Here is a 23,227-nt window from a genome sequence, read left to right as displayed (position 1 = left end):
AAATAAAAGTAAGGTAAACTGGAGCTAAACTCAAAATTCAATAATTTTGTCGATGCACCATTTTATTATCCAACGTTCTACTATCTCATCACTGTAGCCAATGGATTATACGATTATGGTGCATACTCCGCTTGTGTATGAACACAACACCCAACACAGTGTGACAAATTACTACATTAAATTACTACCTTTGTTAATTTTCAATGCACAATAAACGTACTGCGTGTGTGAAGCATAAAGTTCGGCTTCAAGATGTCGGCTATTATTTGTTGCACAGACGTGATGAGTGTATTATAGACTGTCTATATAAGGACGTAGTGAGACAGTTCAGCCTGATAAGTCCAGGGACCGTTCTGTCGAGATGTTCACAGCTGCTCTAGTTCTTGTGTTGGCTGCGGCGGCGGCGGTTGCTGAAGGCAGTGAAGACACCTATTATGAACCACACATTTCGTTCCTCAAACGCTGCCCGGAAAATTTCACCGATTATGACAAGCACGCTGATTTCTACAAAGTAAGTCACATTTCTTTATCGCGTTCGTTATTACGATGTCGATTTTCCGTTTTCTAATTGATTTTCCTATTTATTTAGAATCGCCATTCAAAAAACCCAACTATTGCGACTTTTCGATCCAACATGCGGTGAATATTTTGCACATCAGTATTAATTGTATGTTTCTTCTTATCTCCAATTACTTTTTACGTCTTAATGTTGCCATTCATAACAAAAACTCAAAGGCCCCATTATAAAGGTTAAGCAGAGACCAACAATTACTAACATATCATTAGCTATAAGATGGCTTTTATTTTGTATAATTTGTTAACGTTCCTAGAAAAATGGAAACATACTAAGAAGAAGACAAAATAAAATAAGAAAAGAATGACGGGAATACATCAGGCCTAGAATGGAAGAGGAAAACTATTTTCATAACTTAGGTGAATCTATCAAAACCACCATACATACATTCTAGTATTAGCTAATAGGGGATGAAGCTGGAGGGGCAAGTTGTCGCCTCGCACGCGCGCACACACACACAAGCGCACAGGGTTGAGCCAGCCCAACACCTGGCGTTTTCCGTCCAGAATAATTAAGTATCATCTTAGACTTATGACAAAGCAATAATCTGTGACAATTTCCCTGTCTTATACGTTGTTTGTTGTCAATATTCTTATTACGTTGTTTACAGTCTCTATACAGGGTGGCTTTTTTAATGGGCCACTCCTGGGATCTCGAAAATTGAAAATCTTCGGTGACAGACCTTTGCTTGTTTTTAGAGGAATTTAAAGACAAAAACCCAAACTTTTAAAAAACTGCAGCTAGTTCCCAATATGGCGGTCAATTTTGTTGTCATTTTCTTACAGGACACCCTGTATTTTATTATCCTCGATAGAAAATTGTTTCCTATATACAGTTTACTGTCAGATTGCAGTTTCAAAGATTACAATGGTGGCTCGTTAAACAGCTACCCTATATGATACTAATTACTTTAGGATAAAAATACAAATAGCAAAACCCTGAATTTGATTGGGAAGTCTGGTACTTGAAAACAGGATAGTACAAACGGCAGGCCCTACTTCTGTGTACTTCCATGCGTCTGTAAGTCAGAATGTATCCTTATTTGCTAATACTACAGAACTCCATACATCTGACATAGCCCTGTTCTTGATATAACTTAAGATCCAATCTTGATTTCCTACCTCCACCCGTGCTAATGACATGTTTGATACGTCAAGAAAGATACCTCCGACACTCGTCCCTCTAGAAGTAGGTAACTGCCAGTGAGACCCGCTCTGTCTCAAATGTCATTAAACCGTTTAGTGGCGTAGTATTATGCCATGACGATATCTGATGGCATAATTGAATAAAGAAATCACAACAAATATGGACTTTGTGGGTTTGATTTAGATGGCTTTCATAGTTGCACGTAGGAATCATAAAGGTACGGTAAAAAGTAAAATAATACTGTATTTTTTATTTGTAGGCTTAATCAAATTGGTTCTGAACCTATTAAAGTACAAAACTTGATCAGGCGTTACAAATCGATTAAGGGTGATAAAATTTGATAGTTCACGTGTTATCTACTTGACTAACTTTTATCTGTAGGCTAAAAATTTTATGAATCGATCACATTTTTTGAAAACTATTTAATGGGATTCAAGAGAATAATCTTGCCTCGAACAGTGAAAAAAATGTAACTAACATTATTGGAGCTATCACAACACCTCCATACTGTTTCAGGCAACAATCTCCTATTACGCTCTAACTTGTGAGAAGCCACATTCATCACTCGGTCATACGGTCGGTTGGACTTAAGCCAAACTCGATATTGTTCCTATACAAGCGGGTGTGCATTATTGGCTCTGCCAGTTTCGGTTAAATGACTGTTTATGGCTATTAGCAGAGCGGCTTAAGTAATTAAAGAACTTAGGAACATTGTATTAACAATGTTTCAACAGTGCCTGAAAGAGAAGTTTAAAATTATAATAGTCTCTACTATTGCATAAAAAGTACAAGTCATTATATTATAAAAATATCTACAGAGCAAAATCAAGTTTTTCTTTACTTTCAATATACACATCTTTGGCATTCTGCCATAATCTAAGGGATTTTAAAAACCTGTCGATTACTAAAATAATTTTCTTAATAGTTTGAACCATTATGCAGTATACAAAAATATAGCCTATACAAGGTTTTCTTTACCATTGATTATGTTTAGAGACGGTTATGTTTTTAATTCTTGGTTTGGGGTCTGTTACTTTGCTCCATGAAATCAGTGTGTTTCTAATGAAGGGTTCTGGGAACTCGAAAATTAAAAAACGTGCGCTGGTTTTCTATTTTTTTTTATTTAAACTACTAGAAAGAGTATGTATATAAAGCAATATATATACCAGATCCAGAATCCAGAACCAGATCTCTAGAATATTGATATTGTACTGTTCCGCTATAGTGTTTATAAAGCCACAAATATTGGTTTGTAGATTTCTCAATTGTTTGTGTATCACGACCGGTAAATTAATATATTATACATTACGAGTTTGTAGCTTTTGGAACCAGATCTCTAGAATATTGATATTGTACTGTTCCGCTATAGTGTTTATAAAGCCACAAATATTGGTTTGTAGATTTCTCAATTGTTTGTGTATCACGACCGGTAAATTAATACATTATACAGAACGAGTTTGTAGCTTTTGGAACCAGATCTCTAGAATAGTAATATTGTACTGTTCCGCTATAGTGTTTATAAAGCCACAAATATTGGTTTGTAGATTTCCCAATTGTTTGTGTATCACGACCGGTAAATTAATATATTATACAGAACGAGTTTGTAGCTTTTGGAACCAGATCTCTAGAATAGTAATATTGTACTGTTCCGCTATAGTGTTTATAAAGCCACAAATATTGGTTTGTAGATTTCTCAATTGTTTGTTTATCACGACCGGTAAATTAATACATTATACAGAACGAGTTTGTAGCTTTTGGAACCAGATCTCTAGAATATTGATATTGTACTGTTCCGCTATAGTGTTTGTAAAGCCACAAATATTGGTTTGTAGATTTCTCAATTGTTTGTGTATCACGACCGGTAAATTAATACATTATACAGAACGAGTTTGTAGCTTTTGGAACCAGATCTCTAGAATAGTGATATTGTACTGTTCCTCTATAGTGTTTGTAAAGCCACAAATATTGGTTTGTAGATTTCTCAATTGTTTGTGTATCACGACCGGTAAATTAATATATTATACAGAACGAGTTTGTAGCTTTTGGAACCAGATCTCTAGAATATTGATATTGTACTGTTCCGCTATAGTGTTTGTAAAGCCACAAATATTGGTTTGTAGATTTCTCAATTGTTTGTGTATCACGACCGGTAAATTAATATATTATACAGAACGAGTTTGTAGCTTTTGGAACCAGATCTCTAGAATAGTAATATTGTACTGTTCCGCTATAGTGTTTTGTAAAGCCACAAATATTGGTTTGTAGATTTCTCAATTGTTTGTGTATCACGACCGGTAAATTAATATATTATACAGAACGAGTTTGTAGCTTTTGGAACCAGATCTCTAGAATATTGATATTGTACTGTTCCGCTATAGTGTTTATAAAGCCACAAATATTGGTTTGTAGATTTCTCAATTGTTTGTGTATCACGACCGGTAAATTAATATATTATACAGAACGAGTTTGTAGCTTTTGGAACCAGATCTCTAGAATATTGATATTGTACTGTTCGTCTATATTCTTTGTAAAGCCCCAAATATTAGTTTGTAGATTTCTCAATCGTTTGTGTATCACGACCGGTAAATTAATATATTATACAGAACGAGTTTGTAGCTTTTGGAACCAGATCTCTAGAATAGTGATATTGTACTGTTCCTCTATATTCTTTGTAAAGCCCCAAATATTAGTTTGTAGTTTTATCAATCGTTTGTGTATCACGACTGGTAAATTAATATATTATACAGAACGAGTTTGTAGCTTTTGGAACCAGATCTCTAGAATAGTGATATTGTACTGTTCTTCTATATTCTTTGTAAAGCCCCAAATATTAGTTTGTAGATTTCTCAATCGTTTGTGTATCACGACTGGTAAATTAATATATTATACAGAACGAGTTTGTCGCTTTTGAAACCAGATCTCTAGAATAGTGATATTGTACTGTTCCTCTATTTTCTTTGTAAAGCCCCAAATATTAGTTTGTAGATTTCTCAATCGTTTGTGTATCACGACTGGTAAATTAATATATTATACAGAACGAGTTTGTAGCTTTTGGAACCAGATCTCTAGAATAGTGATATTGTACTGTTCCTCTATATTCTTTGTAAAGCCCCAAATATTAGTTTGTAGATTTCTCAATCGTTTGTGTATCACGACCGGTAAATTAATATATTATACAGAACGAGTTTGTAGCTTTTGGAACCAGATCTCTAGAATAGTGATATTGTACTGTTCGTCTATATTCTTTGTAAAGCCGCCAAATATTAGTTTATAGATTTCTCAATCGTTTGTGTATCACGACCGGTAAATTAATATATTATACAGAACGAGTTTGTAGCTTTTGGAACCAGATCTCTAGAATAGTGATATTGTACTGTTCGTCTATATTCTTTGTAAAGCCACCAAATATTAGTTTGTAGATTTCTCAATCGTTTGTGTATCACGACCGGTAAATTAATATATTATACAGAACGAGTTTGTAGCTTTTGGAACCAGATCTCTAGAATAGTGATATTGTACTGTTCGTCTATAACGTTTGTAAAGCCACCAAATATTAGTTTGTAGATTTCTCAATCGTTTGTGTATCACGACTGGTAAATTAATATATTATACAGAACGAGTTTGTAGCTTTTGCTTTTGAAACCAGATCTCTAGAATAGTGATATTGTACTGTTCCTCTATTTTCTTTGTAAAGCCCCAAATATTAGTTTGTAGATTTCTCAATCGTTTGTGTATCACGACTGGTAAATTAATATATTATACAGAACGAGTTTGTAGCTTTTGGAACCAGATCTCTAGAATAGTGATATTGTACTGTTCCTCTATATTCTTTGTAAAGCCCCAAATATTAGGTTTGTAGATTTCTCAATCGTTTGTGTATCACGACCAGTAAATTAATATATTATACAGAACGAGTTTGTAGCTTTTGGAACCAGATCTCTAGAATAGTGATATTGTACTGTTCGTCTATATTCTTTGTAAAGCCGCCAAATATTAGTTTGTAGATTTCTCAATCGTTTGTGTATCACGACCAGGTAAATTAATATATTATACAGAACGAGTTTGTAGCTTTTGGAACCAGATCTCTAGAATAGTGATATTGTACTGTTCGTCTATATTCTTTGTAAAGCCACCAAATATTAGTTTATAGATTTCTCAATCGTTTGTGTATCACGACCGGTAAATTAATATATTATACAGAACGAGTTTGTAGCTTTTGGAACCAGATCTCTAGAATAGTGATATTGTACTGTTCGTCTATATTCTTTGTAAAGCCCCAAATATTAGTTTGTAGATTTCTCAATCGTTTGTGTATCACGACCGGTAAATTAATATATTATACAGAACGAGTTTGTAGCTTTTGGAACCAGATCTCTAGAATAGTGATATTGTACTGTTCGTCTATATTCTTTGTAAAGCCCCAAATATTAGTTTGTAGATTTCTCAATCGTTTGTGTATCACGACCGGTAAATTAATATATTATACAGAACGAGTTTGTAGCTTTTGGAACCAGATCTCTAGAATAGTGATATTGTACTGTTCGTCTATAACGTTTGTAAAGCCACCAAATATTAGTTTGTAGATTTCTCAATCGTTTGTGTATCACGACCGGTAAATTAATATATTATACAGAACGAGTTTGTAGCTTTTGGAACCAGATCTCTAGAATAGTGATATTCTACTGTTCGTCTATAACGTTTGTAAAGCCACCAAATATTAGTTTGTAGATTTCTCAATCGTTTGTGTATCACGACCGGTAAATTAATATATTATACAGAACGAGTTTGTAGCTTTTGGAACCAGATCTCTAGAATAGTGATATTGTACTGTTCGTCTATAACGTTTGTAAAGCCACCAAATATTAGTTTGTAGATTTCTCAATCGTTTGTGTATCACGACCGGTAAATTAATATATTATACAGAACGAGTTTGTAGCTTTTGGAACCAGATCTCTAGAATAGTGATATTGTACTGTTCGTCTATATTCTTTGTAAAGCCCCAAATATTAGTTTGTAGATTTCTCAATCGTTTGTGTATCACGACTGGTAAATTAATATATTATACAGAACGAGTTTGTAGCTTTTGGAACCAGATCTCTAGAATAGTGATATTGTACTGTTCGTCTATATTCTTTGTAAAGCCACCAAATATTAGTTTGTAGATTTCTCAATCGTTTGTGTATCACGACTGGTAAATTAATATATTATACAGAACGAGTTTGTAGCTTTTGGAACCAGATCTCTAGAATAGTGATATTGTACTGTTTGTCTATATTCTTTGTAAAGCCACCAAATATTAGTTTGTAGATTTCTCAATCGTTTGTGTATCACGACTGGTAAATTAATATATTATACAGAACGAGTTTGTAGCTTTTGGAACCAGATCTCTAGAATAGTGATATTGTACTGTTCCTCTATATTCTTTGTAAAGCCCCAAATATTAGTTTGTAGATTTCTCAATCGTTTGTGTATCACGACTGGTAAATTAATATATTATACAGAACGAGTTTGTAGCTTTTGGAACCAGATCTCTAGAATAGTGATATTGTACTGTTCCTCTATATTCTTTGTAAAGCCCCAAATATTAGTTTGTAGATTTCTCAATCGTTTGTGTATCACGACTGGTAAATTAATATATTATACAGAACGAGTTTGTAGCTTTTGGAACCAGATCTCTAGAATAGTGATATTGTACTGTTCGTCTATATTCTTTGTAAAGCCGCCAAATATTAGTTTGTAGATTTCTCAATCGTTTGTGTATCACGACCGGTAAATTAATATATTATACAGAACGAGTTTGTAGCTTTTGGAACCAGATCTCTAGAATAGTGATATTGTACTGTTCGTCTATATTCTTTGTAAAGCCGCCAAATATTAGTTTATAGATTTCTCAATCGTTTGTGTATCACGACCGGTAAATTAATATATTATACAGAACGAGTTTGTAGCTTTTGGAACCAGATCTCTAGAATAGTGATATTGTACTGTTCGTCTATATTCTTTGTAAAGCCACCAAATATTAGTTTATAGATTTCTCAATCGTTTGTGTATCACGACCGGTAAATTAATATATTATACAGAACGAGTTTGTAGCTTTTGGAACCAGATCTCTAGAATAGTGATATTGTACTGTTCGTCTATAACGTTTGTAAAGCCACCAAATATTAGTTTATAGATTTCTCAATCGTTTGTGTATCACGACTGGTAAATTAATATATTATACAGAACGAGTTTGTAGCTTTTGGAACCAGATCTCTAGAATAGTGATATTGTACTGTTCGTCTATATTCTTTGTAAAGCCACCAAATATTAGTTTATAGATTTCTCAATCGTTTGTGTATCACGACCGGTAAATTAATATATTATACAGAACGAGTTTGTAGCTTTTGGAACCAGATCTCTAGAATAGTGATATTGTACTGTTCGTCTATATTCTTTGTAAAGCCACCAAATATTAGTTTATAGATTTCTCAATCGTTTGTGTATCACGACCGGTAAATTAATATATTATACAGAACGAGTTTGTAGCTTTTGCAACCAGATCTCTAGAATAGTGATATTGTACTGTTTGTCTATAACGTTTGTAAAGCCACCAAATATTAGTTTATAGATTTCTCAATCGTTTGTGTATCACGACCGGTAAATTAATATATTATACAGAACGAGTTTGTAGCTTTTGGAACCAGATCTCTAGAATAGTGATATTGTACTGTTCGTCTATATTCTTTGTAAAGCCACAAATATTAGTTTGTAGTTTTCTCAATAGTTTGTGTATCACAACCGAAACGTTCATGTATTATACAGTACGAATTTATAGGCCCGCCCTGATGGTAACGAAAGAAAACCCTCCAGAATATGCCTATCATGTAACAGAATACAATTCTAGAGAGTCTGATCACAAATGCCTAAGAGAGCAATCAAACATAAGATTGTATACAGACCTATAGAAAGTGTGAGTGGTATGGCATAGGCTAACAAAGCGCCCGTTAACGTATATATTTCTAAGGAAATGAATGAGTTAATCTAAAACAAATGTTACTTTGACTAAGATAAGAAAAATTGAACGCTAAAATTTGGTTCAAGCAACTATAGCATATAAATGATGTCCTTATTTATTTCTTTCTTAAGTCCTTGATAAAGTACAGTGCATAACTATCACATTGTGCACCCTAATGTACTCCTGTAGAATTAAATTATGTTGCTCAAAGAGAGCGCACAGAGGCTTGTAAATTAACAGAAATGGCATGTATTACGCATGCGCATTAAAGTGGCATGTAGTAATTTGTAAAGATATTGTTCGTTCGGATTTTAATATCGCTGAACGATAAAATTCCAAAATTTCAGAAAAATCACATAACCTTCAAATTCATTCCTTTGTCAAGAACACATGTACTTTTACAGTACTTATATGCAAAAAATAACGGGAATGCTACAAAAAAATCTGTTGTACTAATACTAGTACTATACAGTAGGGCCTAAGTACCAAAATGAAAACTTTTTGTTCTTGTGCGGAGTTTTGTTATCGTATTTTAGTTGTAAACAATTGTAAAGAATAACTGTAATAAGGAATCAACAGATAAATTTCCTAATTTCCCCAAAATGTCCAAATAAACTAAACTCTTAACTACTGGTGTACAAATTAAATCGATTTCTAAAGGTGCATAGCCATTGTGAATAGAAAGCTAGGTAAAGTACTATTCTATAGAATTGTGAAGTGAGTAATTTATTTGTAGGCCTCTGAATAAAAAAGTCTAAAATATCAAATCTTATTATTAATGTTAAAGAGTACAATTACTATTGTAGTATACTCCCAAGGTTTTCTATTTTCACCACGAAATAGAAGCTTCGACATATCTCGAAATTATGATGATTGTGACACCTTGAATGTTACAGTAAGCCTTCACATCGACGCCAGGAGTGTACGAACGAGAGTACAACTATTCGACTTTTGTCGAAATTATAATGATTGTTCTACCTTGAATGTTACAGTACGCCCTCACCTCGACGTCCAGTCAACTATTCGACTTACGTCGAAATTATAATGATTGATCCACCTTGAATGTTACAGTACGCCTTCACCTCGATGTCCAGTCAACTATTCGACTTTTGTCGAAATTATAATGATTGATCCACCTTGAATGTTACAGTACGCCCTCACCTCGATGTCCGGTCAACTATTCGACTTTTGTCGAAATTATAATGATTGATCCACCTTGAATGTTACAGTACGCCCTCACCTCGATGTCCGGTCAACTATTCGACTTTTGTCGAAATTATAATGATTGATCCACCTTGAATGTTACAGTACGCCCTCACCTCGATGTCCGGTCAACTATTCGACTTTTGTCGAAATTATAATGATTGATCCACCTTGAATGTTACAGTACGCCCTCACCTCGACGTCCGGTCAACTATTCGACTTTTGTCGAAATTATAATGATTGATCCACCTTGAATGTTACAGTACGCCCTCACCTCGACGTCGTCCGGTCAACTATTCGACTTTTGTCGAAATTATAATGATTGATCCACCTTGAATGTTACAGTACGCCCTCACCTCGACGTCCGGTCAACTATTCGACTTTTGTCGAAATTATAATGATTGATCCACCTTGAATGTTACAGTACGCCCTCACCTCGACGTCCGGTCAACTATTCGACTTTTGTCGAAATTATAATGATTGATCCACCTTGAATGTTACAGTACGCCCTCACCTCGAAGTCCGGTCAACTATTCGACTTTTGTCGAAATTATAATGATTAATCCACCTTGAATGTTACAGTACGCCCTCACCTCGACGTCCGGTCAACTATTCGACTTTTGTCGAAATTATAATGATTGATCCACCTTGAATGTTACAGTACGCCCTCACCTCGATGTCCGGTCAACTATTCGACTTTTGTCGAAATTATAATGATTGATCCACCTTGAATGTTACAGTACGCCCTCACCTCGACGTCCGGTCAACTATTCGACTTTTGTCGAAATTATAATGATTGATCCACCTTGAATGTTACAGTACGCCCTCACCTCGACGTCCGGTCAACTATTCGACTTTTGTCGAAATTATAATGATTGATCCACCTTGAATGTTACAGTACACACTCACATCGACGTCCAGAGTGTACGAACGAGAGTCAACTATTCCACTTATCTCGAAATTATAATGATTGTGTCATATTGAATGTTACAGTACGCCCTCACCTCGACTGGCCCGGTCAACTATTCCCCGACTTTTGTCCCCGAAATTATAATGATTGATCCACCTTGACATGTTACAGTACGCCCTCCCTCGACGTGTACGAACGGTTCAACTATTCGACTTATGTCGAAATTATGATGATTGATCCATATTGAATGTTACAGTACGCCCTCACCTCGATATTAGTCCCCGAGTCAGAGGGCTATTCGAGCTTTTGTCGAACATTATAATCCGATTGATCCACCTTGAATGTTACAGTACGCCCTCACCTCGACGTCCGTGTCAACTATTTTATGTTACAGTTTGTGCCGAAATACTGGCCCGTCATGATTGACATTCCACCTTGAATGTTACAGTACACAGTACATGCTCACATCGACGTCCGGAGTGTACGAACGAGAGTTCAACTGTTCCACTTATCTCGAAATTATGATGATTGTGTCATATTTTATGTTACAGTTTGCTGCCGAGGGGTACTGGCCCGTCATATTAGTCCCCGACATCCCCGAGACAGAGGGCTGGTATTCAGCTTTCCTCCAGTACATGCTCACCGACGAGTCCGGAGTCTACGAACGAGAGTTCAACTGTTCCACTTATCTCGAAATTATGATGATTGTGTCATATTTTATGTTACAGTTTGCTGCCGAGGGGTACTGGCCCGTCATATTAGTCCCCGACATCCCCGAGACAGAGGGCTGGTATTCAGCTTTCCTCCAGTACATGCTCACCGACGAGTCCGGAGTCTACGAACGAGACTTCAACTATTCGACGTAAGTTGTGAGTTCCTACATTGTGATAAGTTTACTGAAACTCTTAAAATCTTTAATTAATTGGATTATAATGTTACTATTGACATCCAAATTGTGGAAGATTTTCTAAAATATGTTTACTGAAACATATTGTAGTTATTGATAGTTGGTTTTGGCATACACGTCCAGGCTCATGTCCACTCTATATATTATTTCCAATTTCAACACGTCTAAATGTCGCAAAACAATTTAAATTAAGAGACACGCATTTTATTCAAACATTCTGTTGTTAAATAATATATAAATTGTATGAACTGTTGTCTTTTTTGAGAATGACGAGCCAACTCTAAAGGTGTCAGTAGGATACGTGTAAACTCAAGTCAGCGTAGAACATACAGTGTGGCGCATACGTTAGTTTCCCCATAAATATTGGGATATATTGTTTATATACTGTATAGGTAATAATGTTAAGTTGGCAGCAATACGGAGTAAGTTTATTGTTGTCTGGTCCAGTGGCTAGTGTTAAGTGACGCTCTTTGCATCTGTTATTTGTTTGTGTGTTTTTGTAAAACGTTTACAACCCAACAACGAGTTTACATCCTTCAGTTGTGGTGTAAGTGTAATAAAAATACTGCTATAATTATTGAAGAATTTAATGAAAATACCGGAAGCGTTTTAAATGCCACTAAATGTAGTTGTCCACGATCAATTTGCAACGAAGAAACCCTGCAGGCTTTTGCTCAAGCTTTTGAAGGCAGTCCCGGTAAATCGACTCGTAAGGCATCTGCTGAACTACAAATATCAAGAAGAAGCGTGCAAATAATATTAAAGCAATTAAAATGTAAGCAATACCGTCCATCTTTACTCCAAACGCTTCACGAGGATGATTCAAATAGGCGATTGGAATTCTATGAGACTATAATTATCCGCTCAGAGGCTGATCCAAATTTATTGCGATTAATTTTTTGGTGTGACGAGGCATGTTTCAAACTAAATAAACGCGTTAATCGGCATAACTGCGTGTACTGGTCGGATGTAGATCCTCATAATGTAATCCAAGCAGAACTCAATTTGCCTGGTGTTACGTTATGGAGTACTTCACTGATTGGTCCTTATTTTCTTCAAGGAAACGTTAACTCAGAAAGTTACTTACGGTTGCTGCAAGAAGTATTAGTTCCCGAGCTCAGAAACAATCCTCTATTCAATATTCATTCGCTCATCTGGCAATAAAATGGCGCCCCAACACATTTCGGTATCCAAGTTCGAGATATTTTTAAACAACACATTTTATGAATGGATTGGTCGCAGTGGTACAATCGATTAGCCTGCTAGCTCGCCAGACCTGACTCCACATGACTTTTCACTGTGGGGTATTATAAAGAAGACTCAAAACGATGCTTCAAAACCGCAAAATTTTGACGAACTCAGAAACCTAATTAGAAATGTATTTGAACTTGTTAATAACGATAAATCTAAAAATGTCTTATTCTGTTCTCAGTCGTTGTATGAAGTGTATACTAAATCAAGGTGGACATTTCGAACAACTGTTACAACACTGTATGGTAATATGTGAGTAATTTCATATAATGAATTTGATTTATTGCCTAAAAGTGTTTTATTCAATTAGCCTATAACACCTTTAAATTTCTCTTCTGGGGAAACTGACATACGCGCCACCCTGTAGACTCGAATCCCCGGAGGTAAACTTTAGTGAGAACTCTCTCAGCAAGTCCTGTATCATAAACCTCCTCGGTCTACTTGTACCCTTCTGTCTACGGTGAATGTACGTTGTGGTCAACGCACGACTTTGGAGGCTGAACCATTTGTAATTCAACCCTACTCAATTCAAACCTCTGGTTAATATTCTGGTCAATCTGATATACAATATAACTGAAGGCCTCTTTTCGTGTACTTTTTTGATTTCGGCTAATCTGTTTATTTGGCAAACACCAGCGAGGGAACCTTGAGCTTAGTTTACTTGCCCGCTTTGTAGTTGTAGACTGCTTTACTAAACCATTTAAGAAGCACATGCAATAAAACAGCAGACATTATACGGATCTGTAACAAATTTAATCTACAGATCTATCTACTAGATTATTACATTATGCTTTGTTTCAACTGTGTTGTTCTATTACAAAACAATCATATGATTTACAGCTGCTGCACCAGCGAAAGTTCGCTCTTCAATAAAGCCACGTTAAAGTCTGACGAGCCCGGAGTTGTCACCATCCGTACGTATTTTAGCTATGACAGAATCTAACATAACAGAGCACTTCCACAATATTTAACAGCAATAGGAGCACGATAACGTCTGACGAGCCCGAAGTTGCCTCGATCATTACGTATTTTAGCTACCTCAGAATCTAACATAACAGAGCACTTCCACAATATTTAACAGCAATATGAGCCCGATAACGTCTGACGAGCCGAGGTTGTCTCGATCAGTACGTATTTTAGCTATCTAAGAATCTAACATAACAGAGCACTTCCACAATATTTAACAGCAATATGAGCCCGATAACGTCTGACGAGCCGAGGTTGTCTCGATCAGTACGTATTTTAGCTATCTAAGAATCTAACATAACAGAGCACTTCCACAATATTTAACAGCAATATGAGCACGATAACGTCTGACGAGCCGAGGTTGTCTCGATCAGTACGTATTCTAGCTATCTAAGAATGTAACATAAGAGAGCACTTCCACAATATTTAACAGCAATATGAGCCCGATAACGTCTGACGAGCCGAGGTTGTCTCGATCAGTACGTATTTTAGCTATCTCAGAATCTAACATAACAGAGCACTTCCACAATATTTAACAGCAATATGAGCACGATAACGTCTGACGAGCCGAGGTTGTCTCGATCAGTACGTATTTTAGCTATCTAAGAATCTAACATAACAGAGCACTTCCACAATATTTAACAGCAATATGAGCACGATAACGTCTGACGAGCCGAGGTTGTCTCGATCAGTACGTATTTTAGCTATCTCAGAATCTAACATAACAGAGCACTTCCACAATATTTAACAGCAATATGAGCACGATAACGTCTGACGAGCCGAGGTTGTCTCGATCAGTACGTATTTTAGCTATCTCAGAATCTAACATAACAGAGCACTTCCACAATATTTAACAGCAATATGAGCACGATAACGTCTGACGAGCCGAGGTTGTCTCGATCAGTACGTATTTTAGCTATCTCAGAATCTAACATAACAGAGCACTTCCACAATATTTAACAGCAATATGAGCACGATAACGTCTGACGAGCCGAGGTTGTCTCGATCAGTACGTATTTTAGCTATCTCAGAATCTAACATAACAGAGCACTTCCACAATATTTAACAGCAATATGAGCACGATAACGTCTGACGAGCCGAGGTTGTCTCGATCAGTACGTATTTTAGCTATCTAAGAATCTAACATAACAGAGCACTTCCACAATATTTAACAGCAATATGAGCACGATAACGTCTGACGAGCCGAGGTTGTCTCGATCAGTACGTATTTTAGCTATCTAAGAATCTAACATAACAGAGCACTTCCACAATATTTAACAGCAATATGAGCACGATAACGTCTGACGAGCCGAGGTTGTCTCGATCAGTACGTATTTTAGCTATCTCAGAATCTAACATAACAGAGCACTTCCACAATATTTAACAGCAATATGAGCACGATAACGTCTGACGAGCCGAGGTTGTCTCGATCAGTACGTATTTTAGCTATCTAAGAATCTAACATAACAGAGCACTTCCACAATATTTAACAGCAATATGAGCCCGATAACGTCTGACGAGCCGAGGTTGTCTCGATCAGTACGTATTTTAGCTATCTAAGAATCTAACATAACAGAGCACTTCCACAATATTTAACAGCAATATGAGCACGATAACGTCTGACGAGCCGAGGTTGTCTCGATCAGTACGTATTTTAGCTATCTAAGAATCTAACATAACAGAGCACTTCCACAATATTTAACAGCAATATGAGCACGATAACGTCTGACGAGCCGAGGTTGTCTCGATCAGTACGTATTTTAGCTACCTCAGAAACTAACATAACAGAGCACTTCCACAATATTTAACAGCAATAGGAGCACGATAACGTCTGACGAGCCCGAAGTTGTCTCGATCATTACGTATTTTAGCTACCTCAGAATCTAACATAACAGAGCACTTCCACAATATTTAACAGCTAGGAGCAAGATAACGTCTGCGGAACCCGAGTTTGTCTCGATCAGTACGTATTTTAGGTACCTCAGAATCTAACATAACAGAGCACTTCCACAATATTTATCAGCAATAGGAGCACGATAACGTCTGACGAACCCGAGGTTGTCTCGATCAGTACGTATTTTAGGTACCTCAGAATCTAACATAACAGAGCACTTCCACAATATTTAACAGCAATAGGAGCACGATAACGTCTGACGAGCCCGAGGTTGTCTCGATCAGTACGTATTTTAGCTACCTCAGAATCTAACATAACAGAGCACTTCCACAATATTTAACAGCAATAGGAGCACGATAACGTCTGACGAACCCGAGGTTGTCTCGATCAGTACGTATTTTAGGTACCTCAGAATCTAACATAACAGAGCACTTCCACAATATTTAACAGCAATATGAGCACGATAACGTCTGTCGAGCCCGAGGTTGTCTCGATCAGTACGTATTTTAGCTATCTAAGAATGTAACATAAGAGAGCACTTCCACAATATAATTTTATATTGCTGTCGTTAGTTTTATAACAGCAATATAAAATTAAACGAAAAATGACTTTATTAATGTTGCGGTCACAGAGGCTTTACATCTGTCTTTACCACTCAACGTCGTGACATATACAATAAATTTATAATAATTTAATACAGAAACGTGTAAACTGTTAACATAATTATGTTTTGTAATAAAATGTAAACAAAGTTGATTTATTCAAATAAAGTAAGTAACTTATAATCTTACAAGTATAATCCTTAATGAAATACGCCTAAATGAAACGCCGTAAGCACCACCGCCCGTCACTTCTACAAGCACCACCGCCCGTCACTTCTACAAGCACCACCGCCCGTCACCCCCGCAAGCACCACCGCCCGTCACCCCCATAAGCACCACCGCCCGTCACCCTCATAAGCACCACCGCCCGTCACCGTCACTCCTACAAGCACCACCGCCCGTCACTCCTACAAGCACCACTGCCCGTAACCCCCACAAGCACCACCGCCCGTCACCCCCATAAGCACCACCGCCCGTCACCCTCATAAGCACCACCGCCCGTCACTCCTACAAGCACCACCGCCCGTCACTCCTACAAGCACCACTGCCCGTAACCCCCACAAGCACCACCGCCCGTCACTCCTATAAGCACCACTATCCGTCACCCCCACAAGCACCACCGCCCGTCACTCCTACAAGCAACACTGCCCGTCACTCCTACAAGCAACACTGCCCGTCACTCCTACAAGCACCACCGCCCGTCACCCCCGCAAGCACCACCGCCCGTCACCCCAATAAGCACCACCGCCCATCACCCCCACAAGCACCACCGCCCGTCACCCCCGCAAGCACCACCGCCCGTCACCCCCATAAGCACCACCGCCCGTCACCCTCATAAGCACCACCGCCCGTAACTCCTACAAGCACCACCGCCCGTCACTCCTACAAGCACCACTGCCCATAACCCCCACAAGCACCACCGCCTGTCACTCCTACAAGCACCACCGCCTGTCACTCCTACAAGCACCACTGCCCGTCACTCCTACAAGCACCACCACCCGTCACTTCTACAAGCACCACCGCCCGTCACTCCTATAAGCACCACTATCCGTCTCCCCCACAAGCACCACCGCCCGTCACTCCTACAACCGACACTGCCCTTCACTCCTACAAGCACCACCGCCCGTCACCCCCGCAAGCACCACCGCCCATCACCCCCGCAAGCACCACCGCCCGTTACTCCTACAAGCACCACCGCCCGTAACCCCCACAAGGACCACCGCCCGTCACTCCTACAAGCACCACTGCCCGTCACTCCTACAAGCACCACCACCCGTCACTTCTACAAGCACCACCGCCCGTCACTCCTATAAGCACTACTATCCGTCACCCCCACAAGCACCACTGCCCGTCACTCCTACAAGCACCACTGCCCGTCACTCTTACAAGCACCACCACCCGTCACTCTTACAAGCACCACCGCCTATCACTCCTATGAGCACCACTATCCGTCACCCCCACAAGCACCACTGCCCGTCACTCCTACAAGCACCACCGCCCGTCACTCCTACAAGCACCACTGTCTGTCACCCCCACAGTTCCGCTAGTAGCAAGTTCCTGACCCTCACCCCTAAACATACACGACCCCTAATACTTCTAATATCATCGGGGAGAGCATTCCAAAGGTGATTAGTAAACGGCCTATTAAGAATTGATGATCTATGAATTGGAGTCCATAAGATCGACATTACTGTTTTAAAAAAACATAACTTTACACTGGCAAAAATGTTACTGATATACAATAGCTTACATATGCAATACCAATTGTGTTTGCGATATTCACTGATATACAATAGCTTACATATGCAATACCAATTGTGTTTGCGATATTCACTGATATACAATAGCTTACATATGCAATACCAATTGTGTTGCGATATTCACTGATAGATGCAATACAATTGTGTTTGCGATATTCACTGACATATTGTGTTTGCGATATATACAATAGCTTACATATGCTACTGATACAATATTATTCACTGATAGCTTACAGATGCAATACCAATTGTGTTTGCGATATTCACTGAATTGTGTTTGCGATATTCACTGATATACAATAGCACATATGCAAATTGTGTTTGCGATATTCACTGATATACAAGAGTTTACAGATGCAATACCAATTGTGTTTGCGATATTCACTGATATACAATAGTTTACAGATGCAATACCAATTGTGTTTGCGATATTCACTGATATACAATAGCTTACATATGCAATACCAATTGTGTTTGCGATATTCACTGATATACAATAGCTTACATATGCAATACCAATTGTGTTTGCGATATTCACTGATATACAATAGCTTACATATGCAATACCAATTGTGTTTGCGATATTCACTGATATACAATAGCTTACATATGCAATACCAATTGTGTTTGCGATATTCACTGATATACAAGAGTTTACAGATGCAATACCAATTGTGTTTGCGATATTCACTGATATACAATAGTTTACAGATGCAATACCAATTGTGTTTGCGATATTCACTGATATACAATAGCTTACAGATGCAATACCAATTGTGTTTGCGATATTCACTGATATACAATAGCTTACATATGCAATACCAATTGTGTTTGCGATATTCACTGATATACAATAGCTTACATATGCAATACCAATTGTGTTTGCGATATTCATACAAGAGTTTACAGATGCAATACCAATTGTGTTTGCGATATTCACTGATATACAATTTACAGATGCAATACCAATTGTGTTTGCGATATTCACTGATATACAATAGCTTACATATGCAATACCAATTGTGTTTGCGATATTCACTGATATACAAGAGTTTACAGATGCAATACCAATTGTGTTTGCGATATTCACTGATATACAATAGCTTACATATGCAATACCAATTGTGTTTGCGATATTCACTGATATACAATAGCTTACATATGCAATACCAATTGTGTTTGCGATATTCACTGATATACAAGAGTTTACAGATGCAATACCAATTGTGTTTGCGATATTCACTGATATACAATAGTTTACAGATGCAATACCAATTGTGTTTGCGATATTCACTGATATACAATAGCTTACAGATGCAATACCAATTGTGTTTGCGATATTCACTGATATACAATAGCTTACATATGCAATACCAATTGTGTTTGCGATATTCACTGATATACAATAGTTTACATATGCAATACCAATTGTGTTTGCGATATTCACTGATATACAATAGCTTACATATGCAATACCAATTGTGTTTGCGATATTCACTGATATACAAGAGTTTACAGATGCAATACCAATTGTGTTTGCGATATTCACTGATATACAATAGCTTACATATGCAATACCAATTGTGTTTGCGATATTCACTGATATACAATAGCTTACATATGCAATACCAATTGTGTTTGTGATATTCACTGATATACAAGAGTTTACAGATGCAATACCAATTGTGTTTGCGATATTCACTGATATACAATAGTTTACAGATGCAATACCAATTGTGTTTGCGATATTCACTGATATACAATAGTTTACAGATGCAATACCAATTGTGTTTGCGATATTCACTGATATACAATAGCTTACAGATGCAATACCAATTGTGTTTGCGATATTCACTGATATACAATAGCTTACATATGCAATACCAATTGTGTTTGCGATATTCCATCATAATCAGTCAAGTATAACAAATTATTGAAGTTCAAACATTGAGAAATCAAAAATTGTATTGATATGTGTACCAATTTTTGTTTCATCCATTGATTAATATGTCTTGATGGTGTTAGATTCCAGCTCAGGCCACATCGCAACGGGATATATAATAAAGTTTGTGTGCAAAGAGTTTGCGTATCTCCTATGGTGCAGTGAATACGGAAGTAAGTATATAGATTTTACGGTGTTTGGATTACATTACATTGCACCAAAAGTAGAGATTTGACTTAGGTTTATCAAAAAGGCAGTCTATTAATGAGCTATAGCGTTGTAAGTGATGTGACTAGTGTCACTCAGTGGTCTGCTTGGCGAGACCCTAGGAGGCCAACTGATCTAATGAGTGTTTTTGGATTACATTACATTGCACCAAAAGTAGAGATTTGACTTAGGTTTAGAAAGGCAGTCTATTAGTGAGCTATAGCGTTGTAAGTGATGTGACTAGTGTCACTCAGTGGTCTGCTTGGCGAGACCCTAGGAGGCCAACTGATCTAATGAGTGTGTTTGGATTACATTACATTGCACGAAAAGTAGAGATTTAACTTAGGTTTAGAAAGGCAGTCTATTAGTGAGCTATAGCGTTGTAAGTGATGTGAATAGTGTCACTCAGTGGTCTGCTTGGCGAGACCCTAGGAGGCCAACTGATCTAATGAGTGTGTTTGGATTACATTACATTGCACCAAAAGTAGAGATTTGACTTAGGTTTATCAAAAAGGCAGTCTATTAATGAGCTATAGCGTTGTAAGTGATGTGACTAGTGTCACTCAGTGGTCTGCCTGGCGAGACCCTAGGAGGCCAACTGATCTAATGAGTGTGTTTGGATTACATTACATTGCACCAAAAGTAGAGATTTGACTTAGGTTTATCAAAAAGGCAGTCTATTAATGAGCTATAGCGTTGTAAGTGATGTGACTAGTGTCACTCAGTGGTCTGCTTGGCGAGACCCTAGGAGGCCAACTGATCTAATGAGTGTGTTTGGATTACATTACATTGCACCAAAAGTAGAGATTTGACTTAGGTTTATCAAAAAGGCAGTCTATTAATGAGCTATAGCGTTGTAAGTGATGTGACTAGTGTCACTCAGTGGTCTGCTTGGCGAGACCCTAGGAAGCCAACTCATCTAATGAGTGTGTTTGGATTACATTACATTGCACCAAAAGTAGAGATTTGACTTAGGTTTAGAAAGGCAGTCTATTAGTGAGCTATAGCGTTGTAAGTGATGTGACTAGTGTCACTCAGTGGTCTGCTTGGCGAGACCCTAGGAGGCCAACTGATCTAATGAGTGTGTTTGGATTACATTATATTGCACCAAAAGTAGAGATTTGACTTAGGTTTATCAAAAAGGCAGTCTATTAGTGAGCTATAGCGTTGTAAGTGATGTGACTAGTGTGACCACATTACCTTGTACCCAAAGCAGAGATTTGACTTAGGTTTATCAAAAAGGCAGTCCACCACCTGAGCGGAGTGTACTGTACAAGAATCCTCATTAAGGGAGCAGTTGTTTGATGCCGACTACCTCCTCGTGTGATGGTTCTCGGAGTTCTACCAGGCATCCCCAACACGTCATCAACCACCTGAGCGGAGTGTACTGTACTAGAATCCTTGTTATGGGTGCGGTTGATTGATGCCGACTACCTCCTAGTGTGATGGTTCTCGGAGTTCTACCAGGCATCCCCAACACGTCATCAACCACCTGAGCGGAATGTACTGTACTAGAATCCTTGTTATGGGTGCGGTTGATTGATGCCGACTACCTCCTAGTGTGATGGTTCTCGGAGTTCTACCAGGCATCCCCAACACGTCATCAACCACCTGAGCGGAGTGTACTGTACAAGAATCCTTGTTATGGGTGCGGTTGATTGATGCCGACTACCTCCTCGTGTGATGGTTCTCGGAGTTCTTCCAGGCATCCCTAACACGTCATCAACCACCTGAGCGGAGTGTACTGTACTAGAATCCTTGTTAAGGGTGCGGTTGATTGATGCCGACTACCTCCTCGTGTGATGGTTCTCAGAGTTCTACCAGGCATCCCCAACACGTCATCAACCACCTGAGCGGAGTGTACTGTACAAGAATCCTTGTTATGGTTGCGGTTGATTGATGCCGACTACCTCCTCGTGTGATGGTTCTCGGAGTTCTACCAGGCATCCCCAACACGTCATCAACCACCTGAGCGGAGTGTACTGTACTAGAATCCTCGTTGTGGGTGCGATTGTTTGATGCCGGTTCCCTCCTCATATGATGGTTCTTGGAGTTCTACCAGTCATCCCCTACCTGGTAGTTTTCAAGGAAGCTTGCGTACCAAATCTCTTTCTGTGATTTGTTAGCTTTACTTTCTTTGTAATACTTTCTTTTTTCACTTACACCAGATTGAATTGCTTTATGTCTCAATACTTTATGCTCTTGGACACTTAAAATTGGTGAATTCTATCGCATTTATATTTCTCCTTCCAAATGTTTCATCAAAAACAACTTCAGGCGACCAAAATGTGTTATTATATAATGTGTTATCTTTATAAAAACGAATTCATTAATTAATATAGCTTTCAGAATACCATACTTAGCTGTATATAATCCATGTTAATTATAAAATATAAACATTTATCGCAGACTCTTGTTTTTCTCGTCTATTTATATATTGTTTTAACTACTTTACGGAATATGTTGCTATTTACTTTACAGCTTTTCGATTGCAAGGTAACCACATCTTTAAATGTGTAGATAGTAGCCTACTTGTATTCCGTATATTTGATTTAAAAATGTTCTATGTTCAAGGTTTATGCCACATAAGTGTTACAGGTTGGTCTTAACGTATTAAATCAATCTAAACGTCTGATCTGACAGCCTCTGAAGTCGACAACCGGTTCGTGGTGGGCTATGAGCCTCTGGGCAGCTGCGAGTTGGGCGATATTCTCCACTACGACTACTCCCACTTCTCAGGCCACCTCAACTATCTGCACCCGCCCTGCTAACCGTCTGGTGAAGAAGAGGAAGTGGTATCATTGTACATAGGTATTGGTTTGTAGTGAGTAATAAACGTTACTTACATGCTCAGCGTACTGACTGACA

The 23,227-nt window shown here is 38.0% G+C and overlaps 1 protein-coding gene across 1 annotated transcript; it reads left to right on the top strand.

The window, feature by feature from the left end:
- The first annotated feature begins 287 nt into the window (after nt 1-287).
- Nucleotides 288-23,212, top strand: LOC124360900. The gene is made up of 5 exons (XM_046814888.1): nt 288-511; nt 11,382-11,692; nt 13,829-13,902; nt 20,236-20,325; nt 23,003-23,212. Exons 1-5 carry the CDS (start codon nt 362-364, stop codon nt 23,128-23,130), a joined length of 753 nt encoding a protein of 250 aa, XP_046670844.1. The 5' UTR covers nt 288-361; the 3' UTR covers nt 23,131-23,212.
- Nucleotides 23,213-23,227: the final 15 nt, after the last annotated feature.

This window comes from Homalodisca vitripennis, chromosome 4 (assembly GCF_021130785.1).
Source record: "Homalodisca vitripennis isolate AUS2020 chromosome 4, UT_GWSS_2.1, whole genome shotgun sequence".
Lineage (NCBI taxonomy): Eukaryota > Metazoa > Arthropoda > Insecta > Hemiptera > Cicadellidae > Homalodisca > Homalodisca vitripennis.
The sequence above is the reverse complement of the archived record's forward strand: the minus strand, read 5'-3'. Positions and strand labels throughout refer to the sequence as shown.